The 23,774-nt window shown below is 38.3% G+C and overlaps 1 protein-coding gene across 2 annotated transcripts in view; it reads right to left on the bottom strand.

Annotated features, from left to right (window-relative positions):
• The window catches only part of CNTNAP5 (contactin associated protein family member 5), an 866,498-nt gene that overhangs the window by 645,810 nt on the left and 196,914 nt on the right, over positions 1–23,774 (bottom strand). For both annotated transcript variants that reach the window (XM_060016951.1, XM_060016952.1), the window contains exon 2: positions 3,826–3,930. In XM_060016951.1, the coding sequence (XP_059872934.1) occupies positions 3,826–3,930 (105 nt within the window). The remainder of the gene's footprint in view (positions 1–3,825; positions 3,931–23,774) is intronic.

The following is a 23,774-nucleotide window of genomic DNA, read 5'->3' as shown; positions in this document are numbered from 1 at the left end:
AAAAGGGTTCATTAGACAGGGCTCTAAGTACTTCTAGGCCATTTCAGTGGACAGACAGCACATAAGGCTGTTTTTAGGTGGAGACAAATTATTACTTTATACTGATATTTTTCTATGTAAATTAAAAATTACAACTTTCTAAATTTTATTTTAGAAAACATATGACAAACCCTTCTTAATATCATTAACATAATAGCTTTTGTTTTATTATAATTATACTATGTATGTTTATAGCCTATGTGTGTATTATATATATATGTGTATATGTATACATATACTACTACACACATCCATATACACATCCATATACATGCGTTGTGTATATATTCTATTACATATGGATTGTGTATATATATGTGTGTATATATATATATATATATATATATATACACACACACACATACATACACATACACACATTGGTTTTATATATATATATATAAAAACAATGGATATATCTACCTTTTTCTATATATATTACTGACTCTGTATATATCCAACCATATGTATATAATTAACTCTCTTTATATACACTACTATACTATATACATATGTGTGTATAAAAATACACACAATACATCATTTATATTGTGTATATATGTATATATATGACAAAATGATAAAATCAATATTATCACTAATCACAAATATTAGCTATTCATTATATGGTAATTTGTGTTATCTATGTATACTTTTTTTTTTTAGCTGTTTTGTTTTTGTTTTTGTTTTTGTTTTTGTTTTTGCAGTACGCGGGCCTCTCTCTGCTGTGGCCTCTCCCGTTGCGGAGCACAGGCACCGGACGTGCAGGCTCAGTGGCCATGGCTCACGGGCCCAGCCGCTCCGTGGCATGTGGAATCCTCCCGGACCGGGGCGCGAACCCGCGTCCACTGAATCGGCAGGCGGACCCTCAACCACTGCACCACCAGGGAAGCCCCATGTATACTTTTTATGAGTAGAATTTCTACCTATTTTTACCAGCTATGTGCCAGAGTTTTAGTACAATGCCTGGCACATAGTAGGTGCTCAGTAGGTATTAATGGAAAGATTTGTTATTTACGAATTCATCCAATCTAGTAACTTGCAACTCTTGTTGCATTTTAGAATCACTGAGAAAGCTTGTATTTATTTAATTTATCAATATTCATTCTTGGGTCCCATTCCAGACAATTAATTCAGAATATCTGGGAGGTAGGACTCAGCATCGCTACTTACAAAGCTCTCCTATTTAATTCCCTTTAAGGGCAATGGTTGGCCCTGTGAATGGACCTGTGTTGCATGATGAGTTCTAGACCAATGCATCCCGACTCTTCAACTGTATCTCCTGTCTGGCCTTCCTGATTTGGACTCTAGTTGGGAGAAGGAGGAAGGTCAACTTCCTTTCTGCCTACCTTCATGCTAACCTTGAGCTCAGGCACACGGGTGCCCCCATGAGCAGGATAATGATAATAAATTGAAACAGAGACATCTGTGTCCTGTCGATATCTGTCCATAAACGGGGGAGCTGGCCTATGATCAGACTCACAGCTTCTCCAGAAAAATGCCAAGGAGCTACTGAGGCAGTCATGACCTTCTGCCACTGCACGATTGGGTGGGACTGAGACCAACTCTGGCTCCAGATGCCCTGTGGGAGAGTCTCTATTAAAATCTGCCAACCTGTGTTTCTTATTGAAATGACAAATGTAACTCACTATCCCAGTCTCTCTCTACCCTGCAGTGAGAAGGAGCTTTAGAATGTGCAAGTCTGGTCTCAGTCTGCACATGATGCTTCCAGGCAGGCATTGCTGGTCCCTTTTACAGATTAAAAAAAAAACAAGGTTGACAGCAGGTAAGTGACTTACAGATGCTCATAGAACTTGTAAGTAAACGCCATAGCCAGCATTTGAACTTGGGCAGAATACTTTCCAAACCTCTTTTCTCTCTAATACACCTTCTTAAACCTACGTTAGTAAATCTATTTGCTAATGTGGTTGGGAGCAAAACTGTGGATTTAGATGACTTAGATTTGAATCCAAGCATTTCCCCTTCTTAACCTCATGATGTAAGGCACATTATAAACTTTGCTGAGCCTCAGAAAACCTATCTGAAGACAAAAAGGTAATAATGCTTACCTTGCAGTATCTTTGTGAAGATTAAATAACATAATATGGGTGAAATGCTTTATAAAATTTTTGGCACAGAGAATTCATGAAAAGGCAGTGTTAGTACAAAATTGTCATTGATATTTCCCTGCTGGGTCTTTTTTTTTTTTTTTTTTTTGCAGTACGCCGGCCTCTCACTGTTGTGGCCTCTCCCATTGCGGAGCACAGGCTCCGGATGTGCAGGCTCAGCGGCCATGGCTCATGGGCCCAGACGCTCTGTGGCATGTGGGATCGGACCGGGGCACGAACCCGTGTCCCCTGCATTGGCAGGCGGACTCTCAACCACTGCGCCACCAGGGAAGCCCTCCCTGCTGGGTCTTTGATTAACCGTTCTTTTCCCTTTAGAATACCATTCTTAAATTCCTCTCTCAACAAAAACACGGAACTTACTAAGTTTTAAGTTATTGATTGCATTATACCAGAATACTTGTGATGTGTAGTATGAAACAAACAATAAGTATACAAATCAATCTCACTCTGAATGGAGATTCAAAATCAGAAATTAAAATGTAAACAAATTAAATCATTCTGTACTTTACAAAAACAATATCAATAGCACCTCAACGAATTAGGACTTACTCCAGAATGTAAAGATGGATCAACATTGGAAACTTACTAATGTGATTGACCTCATGTATCAATGGGAAAATACCGTCAAGATTAAATAATGTGAGCTCTCCCAGATCAGTGTACCTCTTGACACTGCATATCAATTTTTTCTTAACTTGAAAAAGTGTTTAGAGTGTTCACTAGGTATGTCAATAAACAAATATCATCAGTTATTTAACATCTTTGAAAACTAAAAAATTCAACTATAGAACAATATATATGCATTATAAATATGATTTAAAATATATCTCTCTAGATATCCAGCATCATATTTGTTAAAGGCATTTCACATGAGCCATTAGTTAAGGGTGTCTGCACTTCCTTCAGTCATATGCTGTAAAGATACACATCCAGCATTTAACCACAGTTATCTCTAGCTGGTAGCATTGCACAATTTTTGTATTTTCTTACTTTTACTTAATAGTGTTTTATATTTTTAATGTTAGAAACATTTATTATATTGTAAAAATTAAATTTATTGAAGGAAAAATCTTGGTAGATTTCATTCTTGCTTATGATAACATGCTATTATAATAATATATTTTGGTAGCTATTTATGTTAGATGCATGAAATATAAAAATAAAGCAAATTAAAAATATTTGTTCACAAAGGCATTTTTTGTTTTTTTTTTTGAGGTATGCGGGCATCTCACTGTTGTGATCTTTCCCATTATGGAGCACAGGCTCTGGACACGCAGGCTCAGCGGCCATGGCTCACGGGCCCAGCTGCTCCACGGCATGTGGGATCTTCCCGGACCGGGGCACGAACCTGTGTCCCCTGAATTGGCAGGCGGACTCTCAACCACTGTGCCACCAGGGAAGCCCCACAAAGGCGTTTTATGATCATCAAAGAAGAATAAGGTGGGTTCAGGGGAACAGTAACCAGTATAACCAGTATTCTTTGAATATCCGTTATGTGCTGGGAAACATGGTTTCATTCTTTTAATGCCCCTCTACCCATTCTTCTCCTGAACACTGCTCTTGGACAGGATCCCAGCACATGGAGATACTCCCTTTCTTCCATTTACCCATTGTGTGCTTATTCAGCACTTGCCTTTAGAGTTTGTTACCTACTCACCAACCCTTCGGTTGAGCTGAGCTGGGATGTGAGTACCACTGAGGTCTGAGGAGCTGGAAAAAGCCACTGGAGAGAGCAAGGATGCTAATGGGTCATCACAGTTGTCTAGAACGAAAGGGGAGAGAGAGAAAATTCCATTAGCAAGAAGTGTTCCATAAAGAGAGAACTCAAAGCATTAACCGCTACCCACTTATTAAATACCTCCTCTGATCAAGGCTGGTACTACTTGTTTCCATGTGCTATTTCATCGACTCCTCACAACAATCCTCAAAGACAGGGGTTAAGTTTCTTTCACAGTTGGGGAAACTCAAGTTCAGAGATGTTAAGTAGTTAGTGTAAGGTCACAACACCAGAAAACAGTGTGGCCACAATTCTTGCTCAGTTTTGTCTAACCCAAAATCCAACTATCCCGCCATTCCTTTGATCAACCACTTGAGCAAAGCCTCAAATTATGGTTAGTGAGTTTCTTCTATAAAAGAGGAGATGGTTTGGGCTTCCCTGGTGGCGCAGTGGTTGAGAGTCCGCCTGCCGATGCAGGGGACACGGGTTCGTGCCCCGGTCTGGGAGGATCCCACATGCTGCGGAGCGGCTGGGCCCGTGGGCCATGGCCGCTGGGCCTGCGCGTCCGGAGCCTGTGCTCCGCGGCGGGAGAGGCCACAGCGGTGAGAGGCCCGCGTACCGCAAAAAAAAAAAAAAAAAAAAAGAGGAGATGGTTTAAAAATGGGGAACATTGTTTAACTACTCTCTCATCTTCAGTCCCTAAGGACTCTTGTAATAGTTTTATCTAGAGGGACAGAATATCTTAGAATGTCTCACTCCTAGTTGTGTGAAAGTCTTTGGAAAATGAGTTATTGATTTTAATAATTCATTTCTATTCTATGAAGTAGTAGAGAATCGCCCCCAGCCTTCCCTAAATGTGGTAGGTATATGTCCTAAGACTTCTTTGATGCTGACCAGATGTGGGACAGTGTGGAGCCATAGGCAGAGATGAGGTCTTGACAATGTAGATATGCTCCTCTGATTGCCCTGACCATCCAATCTCATGTCCAGGACTCTGCTCTTCACAGAGCATATTGGAGCTTGTAATCATTCATTTATTTGTTTGCATCCTCCAATAGGTAACATGCACTTTGTGGGATCTTAGCAAATAATCCGGCATATAATAGGCTTTCAATAAAGGTTTACTTAAAGAAAGAAATGGTGAGTAAAGGAAGGAAATAATCAATCAATCCACCTAACAGTACCAACACTCTTACCATTTTTCCATTTTGTATTGATTGATCTTAAAGAATATTGCAAAATGTGTTCATGAAATCTAGACATACCTCACTCAAAACAAATTTGAAACGTGTTATTCAGTTTGAATGTCAACTTCATGGTGTCAAATGCTCTCAGGAAGAGCTGAGTTGACATTCTTAAAAGAAAATGTACATAGGATTATGAGGTTGCTTGCTTACACAGCAAATTCTTAGGGAGCAGTATTTCATCTAATTGCAGGAAAATTAATTAGAAACATAAGGATTGAATTTTTATTTGTTCAATGTGTTAAAAAAATCAACTGGCAAAATATATTTTGAGTTTTTCCCAATCAAAAATGTTTGAAAAATATTTTGAGGCATTTAACAAACACAAAATAGAGCCAGATCCTCACTGAGGAGGAATAACACAAAAATCAGAGCAAGGGAAAAAAATCAGAGCAAGGGCACCTCGGTAGTTATGGTCATTCTGAGAATAGAAAACAGAACTCAGGGCCACTTTACCCCAGGCCTAAGATGCAAGTGAGAGGGGTTGCATGCACCCTTCCAACACAATTGTTTGGGAACATGAATTTGTTACTCTATTTATATGTTAGGAAACAATACGAACATAATGGAAATCTTCCATTTGCTTATGCTAGTTTCATCATCAGGAAACAGGTAAATATCAAAGCTTGAACCCAACTGGACTGAGCCCCAGAAGAATACACCACACACACACACACACACACACACACACACACAACACAAACCACACACACCAAGCACCACAAAGTATTTCTCTTCCCAGCCATGTTATGAGCATCAGCTACCCACGTCTGTAGTTACAGCTACCATCCAATTTCAGATAATATCCCTCCACCCCTACCCAATAACTCACAACCCTCCTAACACCCACTTCCACAAGCAAACTGAAGATCTTTTAAAAGTCAAGTATCATAATTATTATAGTATTTATGTATTTCTTAAACATATAACATGTATAAAACTCTGCTATCATTTTTTTCAATAATTTTTCTTGAAGTATATTGATTTTACAGTGTTGTGTTAATTCCTGCTGTATAGCAAAGTGATTCAGTTTTATATATATATATATATATATATATATATATATATATATATATATATATTCTTTTTCATATTCTTTTCCATTATGGCTTATCATAGTATATTGAATATAAGTTTCTGTGCTATACAGTAGGACCTTATTGGTACTGCTACTGTTTTTTTTTTTTTTAATTGGTTGCTGATGACATTTTTGAGTATTGTGCTCCTAACCCTATTTTTTTCCCCCCAGGTAGAAATTGAAGTAACCTAATCATTTCAATTTAATTTAGTCCAATAAATATTTATAAGGTCCTACTTTATGCTTGACCTTGAATAGACATTGGGATACATTTGAGTAAAATTGAGTGTCAGACTTCAAGGAGCTCAGAGACCATTGAAAAATATGAAGATATAAATAAGTCAATAAATGGATGGGATAGTTGAGGAGAATTTTCACCAACATTACATCCAAGCCAGTTACATGAGTACCTAACTGGTCAGACGTCCAGGTAAGTGCTCTTTCCCGTCTCCTCCAGTCTTATGCAGTCCCCTTTTCCACCAGGCACTGGCCTCGGGGAGAATTAAGCTTCCAACCACACTGGCCTTCTGACGTCAGCTGCTATTTCCCCACTGCCCAGTTCCTCTTGTGAAATGTTCCTTCTTTGTATCTCCATTTATGGGGTCAGTGTTTCCATTTTGGAAATTGGTAAAGCCATCGGAAACAATCTGTGCTAATGGAAAGGTCCAGAGAGGATTCTTCAGAGCTCCTTTTCCCATGGACCCTGGACATTGCAGTGGCCTTTAGAGAACATGTCTGAGCTTTTGCTTCCCTATCCCTAAAAGTGATAAGAATGGGAAAGTTTCCAATCAGAAAGAAAGACCACCCCCTCCTCCCTGGCCAATAGGTAGAGATCCCTCTCTCTTCTCTACGTCAGGTGAACAAACCTGACAAGTCACCTAAACTGAGAGTAGACCAGGACTCAAATTGGTAATCCAATTATCCATAGTGGTTGGGAATTAAGAATTTGTCCATATAAGCATTCTCAATGCAAAATGTGTATTACTTTTAAACCTGTCCTATTCTTAAAGCAGAGGAGAAAAAATCTAGCATAAATGAGGACAGTACAGTTGACACAACACGGGTTTGAACTGTGAAATTTGAACTGTGACACTTATGCCAGATTTTTTTTCAATAAATATGTTGTACAGTGGTATAGGATCCGTGGTTGGTTGAAAACAGGATGAGGAACCTCGGATTTTTCACTATGTTGGGGGTAGGTGTCCCTCAGCCCACGTCGTTCAAGGGTGAGCTGTAATTAATTTTTTAAAAATTCCTGATTTGGGAAGGCCGGGGATAGTGGATGGTGTCAGGATGACTAAGACTGAGAGATCCTTGTTCTAGACTGGTTTCTTCTCTTGCCTTGGTGACTCCAGGTAACACATCCCAATGCACTAAGCTGTATCTCCATTGTCTCCATTGTCCAAAATCGAGAGAATCATCTCTGCCACATCTAGCCATAGAATCATTTCAAAGATGGAATGAGAAGAGATGGAAAAAGTCCCCCTTTAAAGGATAAAGCACAGAATAAACCCAGGAAGTAGTATGTGCATTGTCTGTAATATCTGCTTGCAATCCAGAGCAACCATTTTCAACAATTTTATTCCTGGGATCTCGTGTGTATGTTACAAATCGTGCACAAGAATTGATATCACCAAAAGCTCTTTTGCACTAAAGGTTTGTGGTCAACCTGATGAGAAGGAGGATAGGAAGTATGGGAGAGGGGAAGGGGTGAAGACACACAGGAGAGTGAGGGTGGCATTGCCTCCCCTCTGTGGATTGGCAGCCTTCCTGAAACGGGGCCGACATTGCACCAAACACATGGCTAGGAAGCAAAGACACAAAGTACCATCTGCTCCACCATCCCTGCAGGCTTTAAATAAGCAGACCCATGTTGTTGTTAAATTTTAGGAACCACTCACATCTCAGCCTTCTGACAGTGTGTTTGCAAGCTAAATCCATCAGTCAGTTCTTCCAGAAGTGTGGTGGATGTTTATTCGTATTTACATAAGGAAAGAGGAAAGGGTGAAGAAATTCTGGGAGGGAGAGAGAAGTTTGAAGTTTAGGAAAAACATAAGGCGGGACTAGAAGTCAGGCTTCCGATGGAACACAGAACCTGGAGAAACCATGATGATTTTTCCAGAAATGAACCGCACTCCACAGATGCAATGGCATAGTAGAATATTTTCAAAATATTTCCTTAAAAAGCCAATTCATAGGCTTTTTCTCTCAAAGATGTGTTGCAGAAATCAGGGGAAATTAAAAGCCTATCTAAAAATGCAAACCTTTTCTCACATTATTACTGTCCAATCTTCTTTGACAAATAACTGCCACCTTGTTTTCCTTTACACCCTGAAGCCCACCTCCAAACCCACCCCTTGCCCAGGCAGATAAAAATCCAGACCTATCAGTGGGTGTTGAATAACCCCAGTCCTATTTGCAAATGACTTAGCCCCACATTCATAGACTAAGATGATGTCAAAACCAGAAGGAACCTCTGAAATTGTGGCATTCAAGCCCTCCCTTCACTTTACAAATGAGGACCTCAGGGTTGAAGGAGATGACAAGCCTGCTCAGGATTAGTTAGTTAATTAATAGACTGGCCTGGATGGAAACTCAGGTTTCCTCAATCCCAGGTGGTGACCACTAGGTCAGAATCACCTGCCGCCTGTGCATAAATCTGGTAATCATTAGTTATATCATTCTTCATAACATTTGTTTTAACAAATGACTTATTTTTTTGCAAAAGGAAGGGCATGGTTTTATTTCCTGGATAACGGAAAAATGTTGAAGAATAGTCTATAATTTTCAAAAGAATTTGAATTTCTTACTTTTCTTTGCCCTTCTTTATTTCTTCATTTGACACTCTCTTACCCACCAAAAAAGGGGTAAAGAAAAAACAACCCACAAAGGCAGGATGAAAGATAAAAAAGAAATGTATTTGTTTTCTGATTAATATTTGTATGCATATTCAAGACCAGCATTTTCTTTGATATTTTCAATCTGAAGAAGTGGGGGATAATTTTTCCCTTAATATACATGTACAGTTAAATACTAAAGGCCTTCTTTCACCTTAGTTAAAAGGTAAAGGCACAAAAGACAATTCTGAGTAAATACGATATTTACACAGCTTCTTAGAAATAATAATTGACTCTTTAAGATGATTCCACTTTAAGTAACATTTTTGGTTGTCAGTGCATATTTTTATTCATTATTATTAGAATGCCAATGGAGTTACAGATGGTAACTGAAGTTAAATTGTGAGCATCGCCTTGATTACCAGAGTAAATTGTCTGTATATGGGGATTTGGAGCTTAAGGGATTCATTTGTATTTATAGGTGAGATAAAATTCCTCTTAGCATTGCACACTTAATGGCCCACTTTGTTTGAAAGACATAAAGCATGTGTTTCGTGTAGTGCCTACAATGAGGCTTAGAAGTGGCAACTCACGCTTTTAGCTTCATTTATTTTTCCCCTTGTTACCTATAATTTCACTTAGCAAACAACAAAAATAAATACTCTAATACTACTCTTGACTCTGACCCCGTCCCTATTTTCCACCATGAAATCCTAAAAGATAAATTACTCCATGATGCACAGACCAAGAAACATGACTCTCTAAAATGAGTCATGAAAAGAAGGTCAAATCTTCTCCATCCTGACATCCATCTCCACCATAATGCAGTGCTACTTGCCTTTTGAGTATCTGCTGGATACACATGGTCGTGCTCTGCTGTGGGAAGACAGAATTCAAGCCAAAGACATAGACCCTGAGCTCAAGGAGCCAAGCATTTACTCTGGGTTGAAAGATAACTCATGTATTTTTTTAAAAGCTCCTTACGTGTATGAACGATTATATGCAGGAGACCTTTGGCTTGGGATACAGGAACGCTGGGTCTTCTTCTTCCTTCACTGTGAATGTGCTCTCAATTTTACCTTCCTGTGCTTCAGCTCCCTCCTCTGCGAACGGCGCAGGTGATCGTTCATTTGTTTGATCAACAAACTTTAACTGGGCGCATTCTAGGTATCAGAGTTTCTGTCAGGCTTTTGAGGTAGTAAAAGCAGTTGTAACCAATTCCTCCAACGTAGTGGAGACGGACACACCCTTCACTGCTCCACAGCTGTGACTGGTGATGGAGGAGTCAGGGCACCCCAAAGGGGAGGTGGTCCTGTCTAGGGATTAACAAGGGTGCTCTGGGGTTCTTTCTAGGCTTTTAAAATCATTCTATTCAAGATTTTAGGAGAGACTTGTTTGGAGGTACTGATCTTCACTTGTAAGTGACTTCCTGGGACTTGACCATAATCAAACCCACTGAGAACAATAACAAAGCAGCAGAGGCAGCTATAATTCTTTCCTGCCCCTGGGGCAGCTCCCCTTCTAGGTGGTCAGCTGTCCCTGCCGCGCAGCCAGCAGGAGAAATCACTCATACTGGATGGGTGAGCAGCCTACAAGTTTCTCTGTTCATTTCACACTCTAGTCTATGTTCAAACTGGTCTTTGAACCAAGGTCTGTGTGACTTTGTGCACATCTTCTGTCTGAAAACCTGCTTCCCATCCCTAAAATGGTGGCAGGAAAGCCTCATAGTCTGGCAAAGGCCAGTCTCCCATGTGATTATCTTGTGTGAGTTTAGCTCTTTCCTTCTTGGATTTTCAAGAACATCTGTACACGGAGGTCCCATAATTAGCCCAAAGACAATGGCTTCAAAGTATACTTCCCCAAATTTCTTTCCTCTCAGATTACACTTACTGCCACTGATGGATTTTTTTTTTTTTTTTGGATTCTCAGTTTAGGGATATCATGCTCACAGTTGATCGCTTTGTTCTGTATTTCTCTTCTATCCTTAAATCTAATTTATCAATTACTTAATCTGATTTTTTTAAAAAATGTTTCTTAAGCCCCTCAGATGGGAGGCATATGATATACTAATCATGTGTGGAATATAAAGCATCATCTTGAGCAGGAATTTTTTTTAACTACAGTACTTAACATCTGGGACTATGTATATGTCCAATAAATCCTTGTTGAGGGAAACGGTGAAAGTTACAAGTGTTACCATTTTTTGTTGTTGTTGTTGCTTGCAAAGATCTCTTAGATTTATACTCTATTTTTTTCCCTCCCTTGCCCACTACTTGATCCTAGTTCATGCTTTTAAATGTCATGTTATGATTTTATAAGTCTGCTGAGTTAACACTGGGCTCTACTATCATTGAAGCATTCTTTCTAAAACACTGTTTTCAATATATTTTCTTCCCCATGACTTATTAGGCATGTCAGCCTCAATTTGGCTTCCAGAAGTAGCATCATGAAACTGAAAGAACAAAGAGGGAGTTATTAACATAAAACAGGTCCAAACTGAGCATAAGGCAGGGTGTCACTGATGAGGGGGTCACAGGATGATCAAAGAGTCAGAAAGTAACATCCAACAAGCGGACATCAGGAGTACAGGGCTTGTTGTTGGGATACGCTTTGGTCAGGGGACCATGCCCTCCAAAAGAATCATTCAAGATTGTGAAATTCAAATACGCTAAAGCTATCAGTTCTTTAGGATTATGGATGGTTCTTCTTAGCTTAAATGAATTAGCTAGAAGACATGAAATCTTGGATGTGTAGAAAAGATAAAAATCATAGATGAAAAGGCTTAGAAATTTCTGGAATATGAGAAGCTGAGATTGGTGGCTGGATTACTAGGGATGGTTTTAGAAGAGACTGATAAGGAAAAAGCAAATCTTTGAAACAATGAAATTTTATCTATTTAAAAATTTCCTAAATCCAACTTTGTTTCTATACACTCCTGTACACTTCTCCCCATATCCACCCATCAATATTCCATGCAATACACAGACAAACATGCATACACACAAACACACACACACACACACACACACACCATTATAAAGTAGAGCCATATCAGTTTCAGAATTTACTGGATTTTTAAGCAAAGCTAAATACATGAACAAATGGGATGCATGATACATGATAAGCTTACAATGATAAGATTGGAAAAATGGGGAAAATAAGGTTAAAAACTTTAAAAAATTGCAAGAAGGAAGAAGGTATTTTTACTTGGTGCATGGTTCAAATGATTATGCATAGGATATTAAAATGAAGGAAAGGCCACAATTGGAGAATTGTAAAGATAGTGCTTCTGTCGATTCAGTGCTCATCAGAGTTGAGCATTTCTTTCCTTGAGCTGTGTCTCTCAAGTAGATATCTATTCTTTTTTGAATACACTGGAGCTAAACTTCCAATAGCTAATAGCCTGTATTGAGTGGTTCTAAATTACACTGAAAGTCCTGGCTATTCAGGAAACTACAATCTTCACGTGCAGCTCGATCAATCCATATACATTTATAAAACCCTCTTCATCTCTAGTGGGTCTAGGCATAGAGCTCCTAAAGGAAATACTACAGTCTCTGAGTGTCATCAACCTACTCATGAGAATTTAGGAAAAATGCCTGATTGAAAAGGTAGGCTTGAGTTGGAGACTGGCCAGCTGGCTGATAGCACAACCCCATGAGGGTCAATGCCAACCACTTATGAGTGGATGGGAAAAACATGTATTGATAATTCAAACAAATATTGATTCTTATTGGTCTTTGTAGGTGAGAAAATAATGTCAGCTCAGGGACAGCAGCAGTGGTACTTAAGATCATAATCTGGCTCTGTGTGTGTGTGTGTGTGTGTGTGTGTGTGTTTTCTGGACCAATTGGAGACTGCAGTATATCTGGAAAGAGGCAGACATTGGAGCCCAGCCCAGTCTGAATTCAGATCCTGACTCTACAGCTTACTAATTATATGTCCTTTGGGAAGTTTTTTAATCTCAGTCTTCTCTGTGTATAATGGGGATCATAACTATATCCAGGCTTGTCGTAAGAACAAAAAGAGACAATTCATGTTAAATATTTAACCCAGTGATTGGCACAAGACTGGATACACGTTAGTTTCCTTTATTTTCTGTCCTTCTTTCTTTCTTAGATTCAAGCTCATCATCTCCAGCCATTGCTTTTTAAAAAATGATCTTTCTTATACCCTCTGCTATGCCTTTTTTTACTTTGTCCATCCAGATGGTTTTAAGACTGTTTCTTTATCAGCTCTTCAGGGTACATAGGATAATTCTGCACCAAGAGCTATTCTGTTTATGCGTTGCGTATGCTCCAAGACAAAACACAGTACACTTTCTAAGTTTTATCACATTTTTTCTTGGATGCATTTAATAGTTCTTAAGCACAATGTGCCAGGCATCATGCTATCTGGTCCACAGACTGTTGAGCCTAAAAGGGAACAGGAAGCACAGCTCTTATATAACATTACGAGGGATGAGGCTGTAGAAAACGTTTGGATTTCTTTCTAGTCCTTATAATTTATGTATTAAAAAAATCTTGTGACATGTTAAGTAGGGCCTTCCATGTTTGTGTTTTTGGATTATAAGCTTAAAAAGCTGGGAAACACTGCTTTGGGTGAGACGGTCACATCAATTTTTATTTTAGAAAGTTTGCTCTGATTTCAGGGAGGAGACTGGAGCGTGTGTACTTGTGTGCATGTCTGGGGTGAGGATGGGGGGAGGAGAATGAGGGTAAAAGACTGGTGACAAGAGGACCCATTCAAAGCCTATAGAAATAGTAAAGAAGAAATCATAAAGGCCTGAACTAAAACAATGGTAATTGGGATGGGGAGAAGGCAAGGCAATTAGTTATAGAAGAATCATCATTGCCTGCTGATTTGAACGGGACGTAAGAATGAAGGATCATGTCAAGATTTCTGGCTTCAGTGACTCTCTATTATGTTATCCTGGAGATTTGGGAAGCTCAAAAATTGGTTTCTAAAATTAACAAATTTAAATCAAGCAAAAGAGAGACAATGAATGAATCACATCAAAATGATGTCCAAATGATACTTAAGACTCCTCATCTTTCTTTTAGATAAATATAATAAGTAGTATCAGGGGAGTAAAATATATATATGTATGTATGAATGTGTGTATATATCTATCTCAGATGGTAAGTCATAAGACGTTATAAAGAGATGTATTCTTTTTTTTCATATTCTTTTCCACTATGGTTTATCACAGGATATTGAATATAGTTCCCTGGGCTCTATGTAAGACCTTGTTGCTTATCCATTCTCTATATAATAGTTTACATCTGCTAGTCCCAAACTCCAAATCCATCCCCCCCACCCATCCTCACCCTTGGCAACCACAAGTCTGTTTTCTATGCCTGTTTCTGTTTCATAAGTAAGTTCACTTGTGTCATATTTTAGATTCCACCTACAAGTGATATCATGTAATATTTGTCTTTCTCTGTCTTGCTTACTTCACTTAGTATGATAATCTGTAGGTCCATCCATGTTGCTGTTAATGGCATTATTTCATTCTTTTTTATGGCTGAGTAATATTCCATTGTGTATATATACCACATCTTCTTTATCCATGCATCTATCAATGGACACTTAGGTTGCTTCTATGTCCTGGCTATTGTAAATAGAGTGGCAATGAACATTGTGGTACATGACTCTTTTTGAATTATGGTTTTCTCAGGGTATATGCCCAGTAGTGGGATTGCTGGGTAGTATGGTAGTTCTATTTTTAGCTTTGAAAGGAACCTCCACACTGTTCTCCATAGCGGCTGTATCAATTCACATTCCCACCAGCAGTGCAGGAGTGTTCCCTTTTCTCCACACCCTCTCCAGCATTTATTGTTTATAGATTTTTTGATAATGGCCATTCTGACTGGAGTGAGATAATACCTCATTGAAGTTTTGATTTGTATTTTTCTAATAATTAGTGGTGTTGAGAATCTTTTCATGTGCCTCTTGGCCATATGTATGTCTTCCTAGGTGAAATGACTATTTAGGTCTTCCACCCACTTTTTAACTGGATTGTTTGATGTTTTTTATAATGAGCTCCATGACCTGTTTGCATATTTTAGAGATTAATCCTTTGTCTGTTTTCTTCATTTGCAAATATATTCTCCCATTCTGAGAGTTATCTTTTTGTCTTGTTTATGGTTTCCTTTGTTGTGCAAAAGCTTTTAAGTTTAATTAAGTCCCATTTTTTAATTTTAGTTTTTATTTCCATTACTCTAGGAGGTGGATCAAGAACGATCTTGCAGTGGTTTATGTCAAAGAGTGTTTTTCCTATGTTTTCCTCTAAGAGTTTTATAGTGTCTGGTCTTACATTTAAATCTTTAATCCATTTGGAGTTTATTTTTTTTGTATGGTGTTAGATAGTGTTCTAATTTCATTCTTTTACATGTAGCTGTCCAGTTTTCCCAGCACCACTTGTTGAAGAGGCTGTCTTTTCTCCATTGTATGTTCTTGCCTCCTTTTTCATAGGTGTATGGGTTATCTCTGGGCATTCTATCCTGTACCAATGATCTGTTTTTGTGCCAGTACCATACTGTCTTGATTACTGTAGCTTTGTGGTATAGTATGAAGTTGGGAAGCCTGATTCCTCCAACTCCATTTTTCTTTCTCAAGACTGTTTTGGCTATTCTGGGTCTTTTGTGTTTCCATATGAATTGTAATATTTTTTGTTCTAATTCTTTGAAGAATGCCATTGGTAGTTTGATAGAGATTGCATTGAATCTGTAGATTGCTTTGGGTAGTACAGTCATTTTCACAATATTGATTCTCCCAATACGAGAACATGGTATATTTCTCCATCTGTTTATGTCATCTTTGATTTCTTTCATCAGTGTTTTATAGTTTTCTGAGTACAAGTCTTTTGCCTCCTATGGCAGGTTTATTCCTAGGTGTTTTGTTCTTTTTTTTGCAATGGTAAATGGGAGTGTTTCCTTAATTTCTCTTTATGATTTGTCATTGTTGATGTATGGGAATGCCAGAGATTTCTGTGCATTAATTTTGTATCCTGCAACCTTACCAAGTTAACTGATTATTTCTAGTTGTTTTCTGCTGGCATCTTTAGGATTTTCTATGTATAGTATCATGACATCAGCAAACAGTGACACTTTTACTTCTTCTTTTCCAATTTTTATTCCTTTGATTTCTTTTTCTTCTCTAATTACCATGGCTAGGACTTCCAAAACTATGTTGAATAAGTGTGGTGAGAGTGGACATCCTTGTCTTGTTCTTGATCTTAGTGGAAATGCTTTCAGAATTTCCACCATTGAGTATGATGCTTGCTATAGGTTTGTCATATATGGCCTTTGTTATGTTGAGGTAGGTTCCCTCTATGCCCATTTTCTGGAGAGTTTTTATCATAAATTGGTGTTGAATTTTGTCAAAAGCTTTTTCTGCATCTATTGAGATGATCATATGGTTTTTATTCTTTAATTTGTTAATGTGGTGTATCACTTTGATTAACTTTCATATATTGAAGAATCCTTGCATCCCTGAGATAGATCCCACTTGATCATGGTGTATCATCTTTTTAATGTGTTGTTGGATTCTGTTTGCTAGTATTTTGTTGAGGATTTTTGCATCTATGTTCACCAGTTATATTGGTCTATAATTTTCATTTTCTGCGATATCTTTTTCAGGTTTTGTATAAGGGTGATGATGACTTCATAGAATGAATTTGGGATTGTTTCTCCCTCTGCAATTTTTTGGAAGAGTTTGAGAAGGATAGGGGTTAGGTCTTCTCTAAATGTTTGACACAATTTGCCTGTGAAGCCCTCTGGTCCTGGACTTTTGTTTGTTGGAAGATTTTAAGTTACAGTTTCAATTTCATTACTTCTGATAGACCTGTTTATATTTTCTAGTTCTTCCTTGTTCCGTCTTGGAAAATTTTACCTTTCCAAGAATTTGTCCATTTCTTCATGGTTGTCCATTTTTTTGGCATATAGTAATTTGTAGTAGTCTCTTATATAATCCTTTGTATTTCTGCAGTGTCAGGTGTGTTTTCTCTTTTTACATTTCTAATTTTATTGATTTGCATCCTCTCCCTTTTTTCTTGATGAGTCTAGCTAAGGGTTTATCAATTATGTTTATCTTCTCAAAGAACCAGCTTTTAGTTCTATTGATCTTTGCTATTGTTTTCTTCGTTTCTAGTTCATTTATTTCTGCTCTGATCTTTATGATTTCTTTCCTTCTACTGACTTTGGGTTTTCTTTGTTCTTCTTTCTCTCGTTGTTTTAATTGTAGGGTTAGATTGTTTATTTGAGATTTTTGTTGTTTCTTGAGGTGAGATTGAATTGCTATAAACTTCCCTCTTAGAATTGCTTTTGCTGTGTCCCATAGGCTTTGGGTCATCGCGTTTTCATTGTCATTTTTTTCTAGGTATTTTTAAACTTCTTCTTTGATTTCTTCAGTGATCTCTTGGTTATTTAGTAGTGCACTGTTTAGCCTCCATGTATTTGTGCTTTTTACAGATTTTTTCCTGTAATTGAGTTCCAGTCTCATAGCATTGTCCTCAGAAAAGATGCTTGATATGATTTCAATTTTCTTAAATTTTCTGAGGCTTGATTTGTGATCCAAGATATGATCTATCCAGGAGATGTTCCATGTACACTTGAGAAGAAAGTGTATTCTGCCACTTTTGGGTGGAATGCTCCGTAAATGTCAATTAGATCTATCTGGTCTATTGTGTCATTTAAAGCTTGTGTTTCCTTATTTATTTTCATTTTGGATGATCTGTCCATTGGTGTAAGTGGTGTGTTAAAGTTCCCTACTATTATTGTGTTACTGTTGATTTCTCCTTTCATGGTTGTTAACATTTTCCTTATGTATGGAGGTGCTGCTATGTTGGTTGCATAAACATTTATAATTGTTATATCTTCTTGGATTTATCCTTTGATCATTACATAGTGTCCCTCCTTATCTCTTGTAACAGTCTTTATTTTAAAGTCTATTTTATCTGCTATGAGTATTGCTAATCCAGCTCTCTTTTGATTTCCATTTACATGGAATATCTTTTTCCACCCCTTCACTTTCAGTCTGTATGTGTCCCTAGGTGTGAAGTGGGTCTCCTGTAGACAGCATATATATAGGTCTTGTTTTATATCCATTCAGCCACTTTACGTCTTTTGGTTGGGGCATTTAATTCATTTACATTCAAGGTTAATATCAACATGTATGTTCATATTATCATTTTCTTAATTGTTTTGGATTTGTTTTTGTGGGTCTTTTTCTTCTCTTGTGTTTCCTGCTTAGAGAAGTTTCTTTAGCATTTGTTGTAAAGCTGGTTTGGTTGTGATGAATTCTCTTAGCATTAGCTTGTCTGAAAATCTTTTGATTTCTCCATCGATCTGAATGAGATCCTTGTTGGGTAGAGTAATCTTGGTTGTAGTTTTTTCTCTTTCATCACTTTAAGTATATCCTGCCACTCCCTTCTGGTCTGCAGAGTTTCCACTGAAAAATCAGCTGATAACTTTTTGGGGATGGCTTTGTATATTATTTTTGTTTTTTCCTTGCTGCTTTTAATATTTTTTCTTTGAATTTAATTTTTGTTAATTTGATTAGTATGTGTCTTGGTGTGTTTTTCCTAGGGTTTATCCTGTATGGGACTCTCTGTGCTTCCTGGACTTGGGTGACTATTTCCTTTTCCATGTTAGGGAAGTTTTCAACTATAATCTCTTCAAATACTTTCTCAGACCCTTTCTTTTTTTCTTCTTCTTGGACCCCTATAACTTGAACATTGGTGTGTTTAGTGTTGTCCCAGGGGTCTCTGAGATTGTCTTCAATTCTTTTCTTTCTTTATTCTGCTCCTCGACAGTTATTTCAACTGTTTTGTCTTCCAGCTCACTTATTCGTTCTTCTATCGCAGTTATTCTGTTATTGATTCCTTCTGGTGTATTTTTATTTCAGTTATTGTGTTGTTCATCTCTATTTGTTCTTTAGTTCTTCTAGATCTTTATTAAACATTTCTTGTATTTTCTCAATACATGCCTCCATTCTGTTTCTGAGATTCTGAATCAATTTTACTATCATTACTCTGAATTTTTTTTCAGGTAGATTGCCAATTTCCTCTTCATTTATTTGGTCTTGTAGATTTTTACCTTGCTCCTTCATTTGTGACTTTTTTTTTTTTGCCATCTCATTTTTTTTTTTTTTTCTGTTTATGAGTGGGATTGTGTTTCTGTCTTACTGGTTGTTTGGCCTGAGGCTTCCAACGCTGGAGTTTGTAGGCTATTGGGTAGAGCTGGGTCTTCATGCTGAGATGAGGAACTCTGTGACACCTCACTGTGATGAATATTCCCTGAGGTCTGAGGTTCTCTGTTAGTGTAGTGGTTCGTACTCAGAGTTCCCACAGCAGGAGCTTCAGCCTGACCCTGGGCTCGACCAAGATTCCGCAAGCCACCTGTGCTCAGTTGTTGCTGGGTGCTGCTTAATTACCAGAGAGTTTCTGTCAAGGATTTTTAGCCCTCTTTGAGTCTAGACCTGTTATCTGAGCGGGATCTCTCTTTTCAGAACACAGATTCTTTCAAGACCCAGACAAAACTGTTTGTTTTTTGCTGTGCTTGAGGTTTGAATCACTCACTAATCTTTCTGGCCATGTCTTATTCATCCAGCTCTGGGGAATTCCTGAACCAGGTCTGTTTTGCCAGACAGGCAGCAAGCCAAATGCTGAGTTGTCGAGGTTTGGCAAGGCAGCCAAGGGAGGAGACTGGTGAGCATGCCTCACACCTACCTCTCCAAAGCAATGGCTTGGGGATGCATTCATAATTGCCAAAAGAGAGGTGAGCAATGAGCACTATATTCAGCAAAAAAGAAATATTCCGTTGACCTGAGGAATGTAACTCCCCATGCCTTCAGAATGAAACTTTAGTTCCTTGCTTCTGTATATCTCTTCACGATCAGACTCTTGGTCACTTTCCTTTGGACATTCCTTACTGTTCAGTCTGTGCTCACACTTGCCAAATTCCTGGCAGCTTTCAGGGAACACTGTGTCACCGCTCTGTGTCCCTCCATATGTGACTCTGTCCTGAATATCTCCTGCGTTGCCTTCCTCTTGCTCACCCATCAGCCCCTGCTCCCTGTACAGAATGCAGTTCCTCCCATAAGCATGCATTGATCCCTCCAGGCAGAGAGAACCACTTTCTCCTTTTGGGGTCTTTACTGTCCCATATGTCCCTCCCTAGGAGGAACTGTCACAGTGATGGGCTTGTGTTTTCATGATGTTGTCACACATCTGACCCCCAGCTTTTGTGAGGGGGGGCCATGTCTTACTTATCTTTCTACTGTCATTGCTGTTCCCAGTGATGATCACAGATCGGTTGTTCAATCATTGTATGTTAAGTAGAATTTTAGATAAATAGAGGACAGTCTTAAATTGAGATTAAAAATATGGGTAGGAACTGAGCAGTTCTCAAAAATTGGAACTCTCTGGGCAACACTAAAGAGAGTTGTTTGCCCAAGTCACACAGGGGAGGGAAATCAAGACTGTGAGTGCTTGCAGGGAACTATATTCAATATCCTATTATAAACCATATGGAAAGGAATATTTAAAAAATAATGTATTGATATATATATATATACACATACATACATACATATATGTATAACTGAATCACTTTGCTGTACACATATAACTGAATCACTTTGCTGTACACCAGAAATTAACACAATATTGTAAATCAACTATACTTCAACTAAAAATAAAAAAAATAAAAAGACTGAGTGACTGAAGAGAATTTTGATGAATCATCATTATTATTTTTATATTTGTACAATTTCCAAATACAGACTTTACTTGATCTTCGGAAAAAAGCATCTCAGGCATGTAGGACAGTCATAACGGTGATTGTCTGACAGATGAGGACACAGTTATCAGCACCACACAGGTATTGGCTGGGAAGCCAATGTACCTGGTCTAACCTTAGACACCCTCATTTGTAGGTAGAAAACCCAAATCTCTGAGAGTGTTGGGCATGAACCTTGACACATGGAGGGGAACCTGACTGTAAGTCTGAGTGTCCAAGCTCTGACAGGTCTGGAGTGTGAAGCAGGATGAAAAGGCCCAAGCTCTGGGTCCCAACGCCCTGCTTGTACAGTCTGTCATTCTACGGACCAACTTGGTGAATCCAGGCAAATCCATTTCCTTTTCTGTGCAGTAGTTTCCTCCCTGGAAATAGAGCTGATGTTGTCTGTTCTCCAAAGAGGAGTTGTGACAAATGAGGAGTATTATGAGCCACCAAGAGACAAAACAGTGGTTGGCACATATGAAGTGCTCAATCAATGGGGTGAAATATACTAATTATATGTATTAACTTATGTATTAACTATAACATTATAATTATGATTATCCTTAGGCCTCTGTAAAGTAAGGAAATTATGTTTTGAGACTACACAAATTTGAATCCTAAAACTGAGAAGTAAAAACATTTTCAGTTCCCAATGACTATCCTCCTTAATTTATTGCTAGGCCACTCTTGGTCTGGCTTTCTGTATTTGGGGGATGGGAACTACGTAGAGGTGGCCAATAAGTGGTATGAGTGCCCTCCCCTTACCAGGAGTTTCTCTGTAACTGAAATGGATGGCTTGGCTTATGTGTCTTCTCACTGAAGGGAGGGAATCAGACAGAGTTCAGGGCTAACTCCCAAATCTGGCCCTTTTGGTCATTTGTTTGTATGCTCTTACTCAAGCAAAATTGATTCCAGCTATGGTTCTAGAGAGAAGACAGTTTAATACATGCAGATAAGTATTAATTATTCTGAGATCCTCAGATTATCAGATTTCAATTTTGGAAATGCCACCTTTATTAGAACTCAATAAAAATCCTGGATATAATTTACTGGATCAAACTCTAGAGAATGTTTGCTTGTCAAGACAGATGAAGGGATAGGTTACACCAGACAATTTATTCCACCAATTGTTTCTGTGGTCCAGAGAGTTTACCCATCTGTTATCAAATATAATCCTGTAGGACTCTGTGAAATGACCCACCAGGCACTCAAATATAATGATATTTTGAGACACTTCAAGCCTCTAGACAATGATTTTTTTGGGACAGGCTAAAAATAAAAGCATGTTCCAGGCAAAATGCTTCAGAATGTTCTACTTTTCCTTGTAAAACACTCTTCTTGCTCATCCTGAATTATCATTGTGATTCTTAAGCAAACGTTGGCTGTAACTCTGAAGCTATAAAATGCTATAAAGTTTACGTGGACATGTCCAGGTATTCGGTACTGTAATTTAAAAGCATCAATAAAGTTTGAGTTGTGTTCAGAGTTGGTAAATCTGTCACGGTCAGATGAATTCAGTTTCCATTTTTCCCATACCCATCCCTTCAAATTATTCATGAGCAGGAAAATACACTGTATTGTGTTCACTAAATATCTCCCATTTTGAAGGAAATCTTTAGCAATAAAATAACATGAAAAAAGACACACTGAAAAGCAATTATAACCCTTGGAAAATTTCATTTCACTGCCGGAGACAGAAAGTGGTGTATTTCAAAACTGTGAGCAAAGATTAATGGAGATGAAGGAAGTAGTCAGTGCGCATGAACCAAGATATTTAACTTTAATGTCATTGCCAAACATGAGAAGTCATCATTTCAAGTCTCAATAACCTCAAACTGAAATGCATTCATTGTTATTTTTTCTTCCTTTTTCCTTCCCCCAACATTGTACTTTGCACGCTGAATGGGCCTGACAAGGAGTTGGTTTGAAAGTTAAGGGTCCTTTTCCTGAACAAGGTTAAGTTTAGCTTTGATGACAGCACAGTTTGGAAATCTTCTGCCAGGCATTTCCTCCAGGCAAGGAGAGGATTTTTACTTTCTCTGTCAGCTTTAGCTCTATCTCAAGTGGTTCTGAGTCAAGCCTTGGAAGAGAAAAGACAGAATGAAGAAAATAAAAGCCTGAATGCATAGCATTGGTCTGAGAGTTCCAGACAATTTTTCAAGTGCGTTTTGATGAACTGGGTCACAGAGTACAGTTCCTTAGAGTCAGTATAACGTGTTTGGAAGGCACTCTGGTTTGTTTAAATGAAATTTGAAATTTTAATTGGGAAGTAAATTTAGTGTGCTAGGAAGATGTGAACACATGCCATTTGATACTAAATATTCTATTTGCCATGCAAACTTGCACTGAATTCTATGAATATTGAAAAGTTTAAAAAACTAGTTATTGGCTCATGTTTGATCTCAATTGATGTTTGGATTAGATAGATTTTTGTTGTTTTGTTTTGTTTTGTTTCTGTGCCTGTGCTTTAAAAAGAGGTAGATTCTCATGAAATTCTACTTTGGTCATCTCCCTGTAATACTTAACCCCATTCCAGCACCCTCATGGCTTTTATCACCTATTATGGTCCAGGCACCTAATTTTGATTGCTTGGGGAACTTCCTCAGTGTTTCTCAAACCTTACTGACAGCGTGAATTACAAGGGGATATGGGTAAAATGTAGATTCTGGTCCAGGATCAAGCTCCCAGGTATCTCCTGCTGCTGGTCCATGAGCCACACACGTGGATTAGCAAGGCCCTCGAACACTGATGACCTCTCTCTTCTAGGTTTCTCTCATTTTATGTGTCATGTAACTGCCCCACTGGTCCAACTCAGACCTCTTGTGTCTAACTAACTCTTGTGTAGCACGTGGATAGGGCTTAGCAAAGCAGTCCCAGCCCCATGGTGGAGGAAATAGGGACGATAGTTGAGAAGAGGATATTATCAATGTGGGCATCACTTGAG

The sequence above is a fragment of the Delphinus delphis genome, chromosome 7 (genome assembly GCF_949987515.2).
Source record: "Delphinus delphis chromosome 7, mDelDel1.2, whole genome shotgun sequence".
Lineage (NCBI taxonomy): Eukaryota > Metazoa > Chordata > Mammalia > Artiodactyla > Delphinidae > Delphinus > Delphinus delphis.
This window is presented reverse-complemented; position numbering and strand designations above follow the sequence as displayed.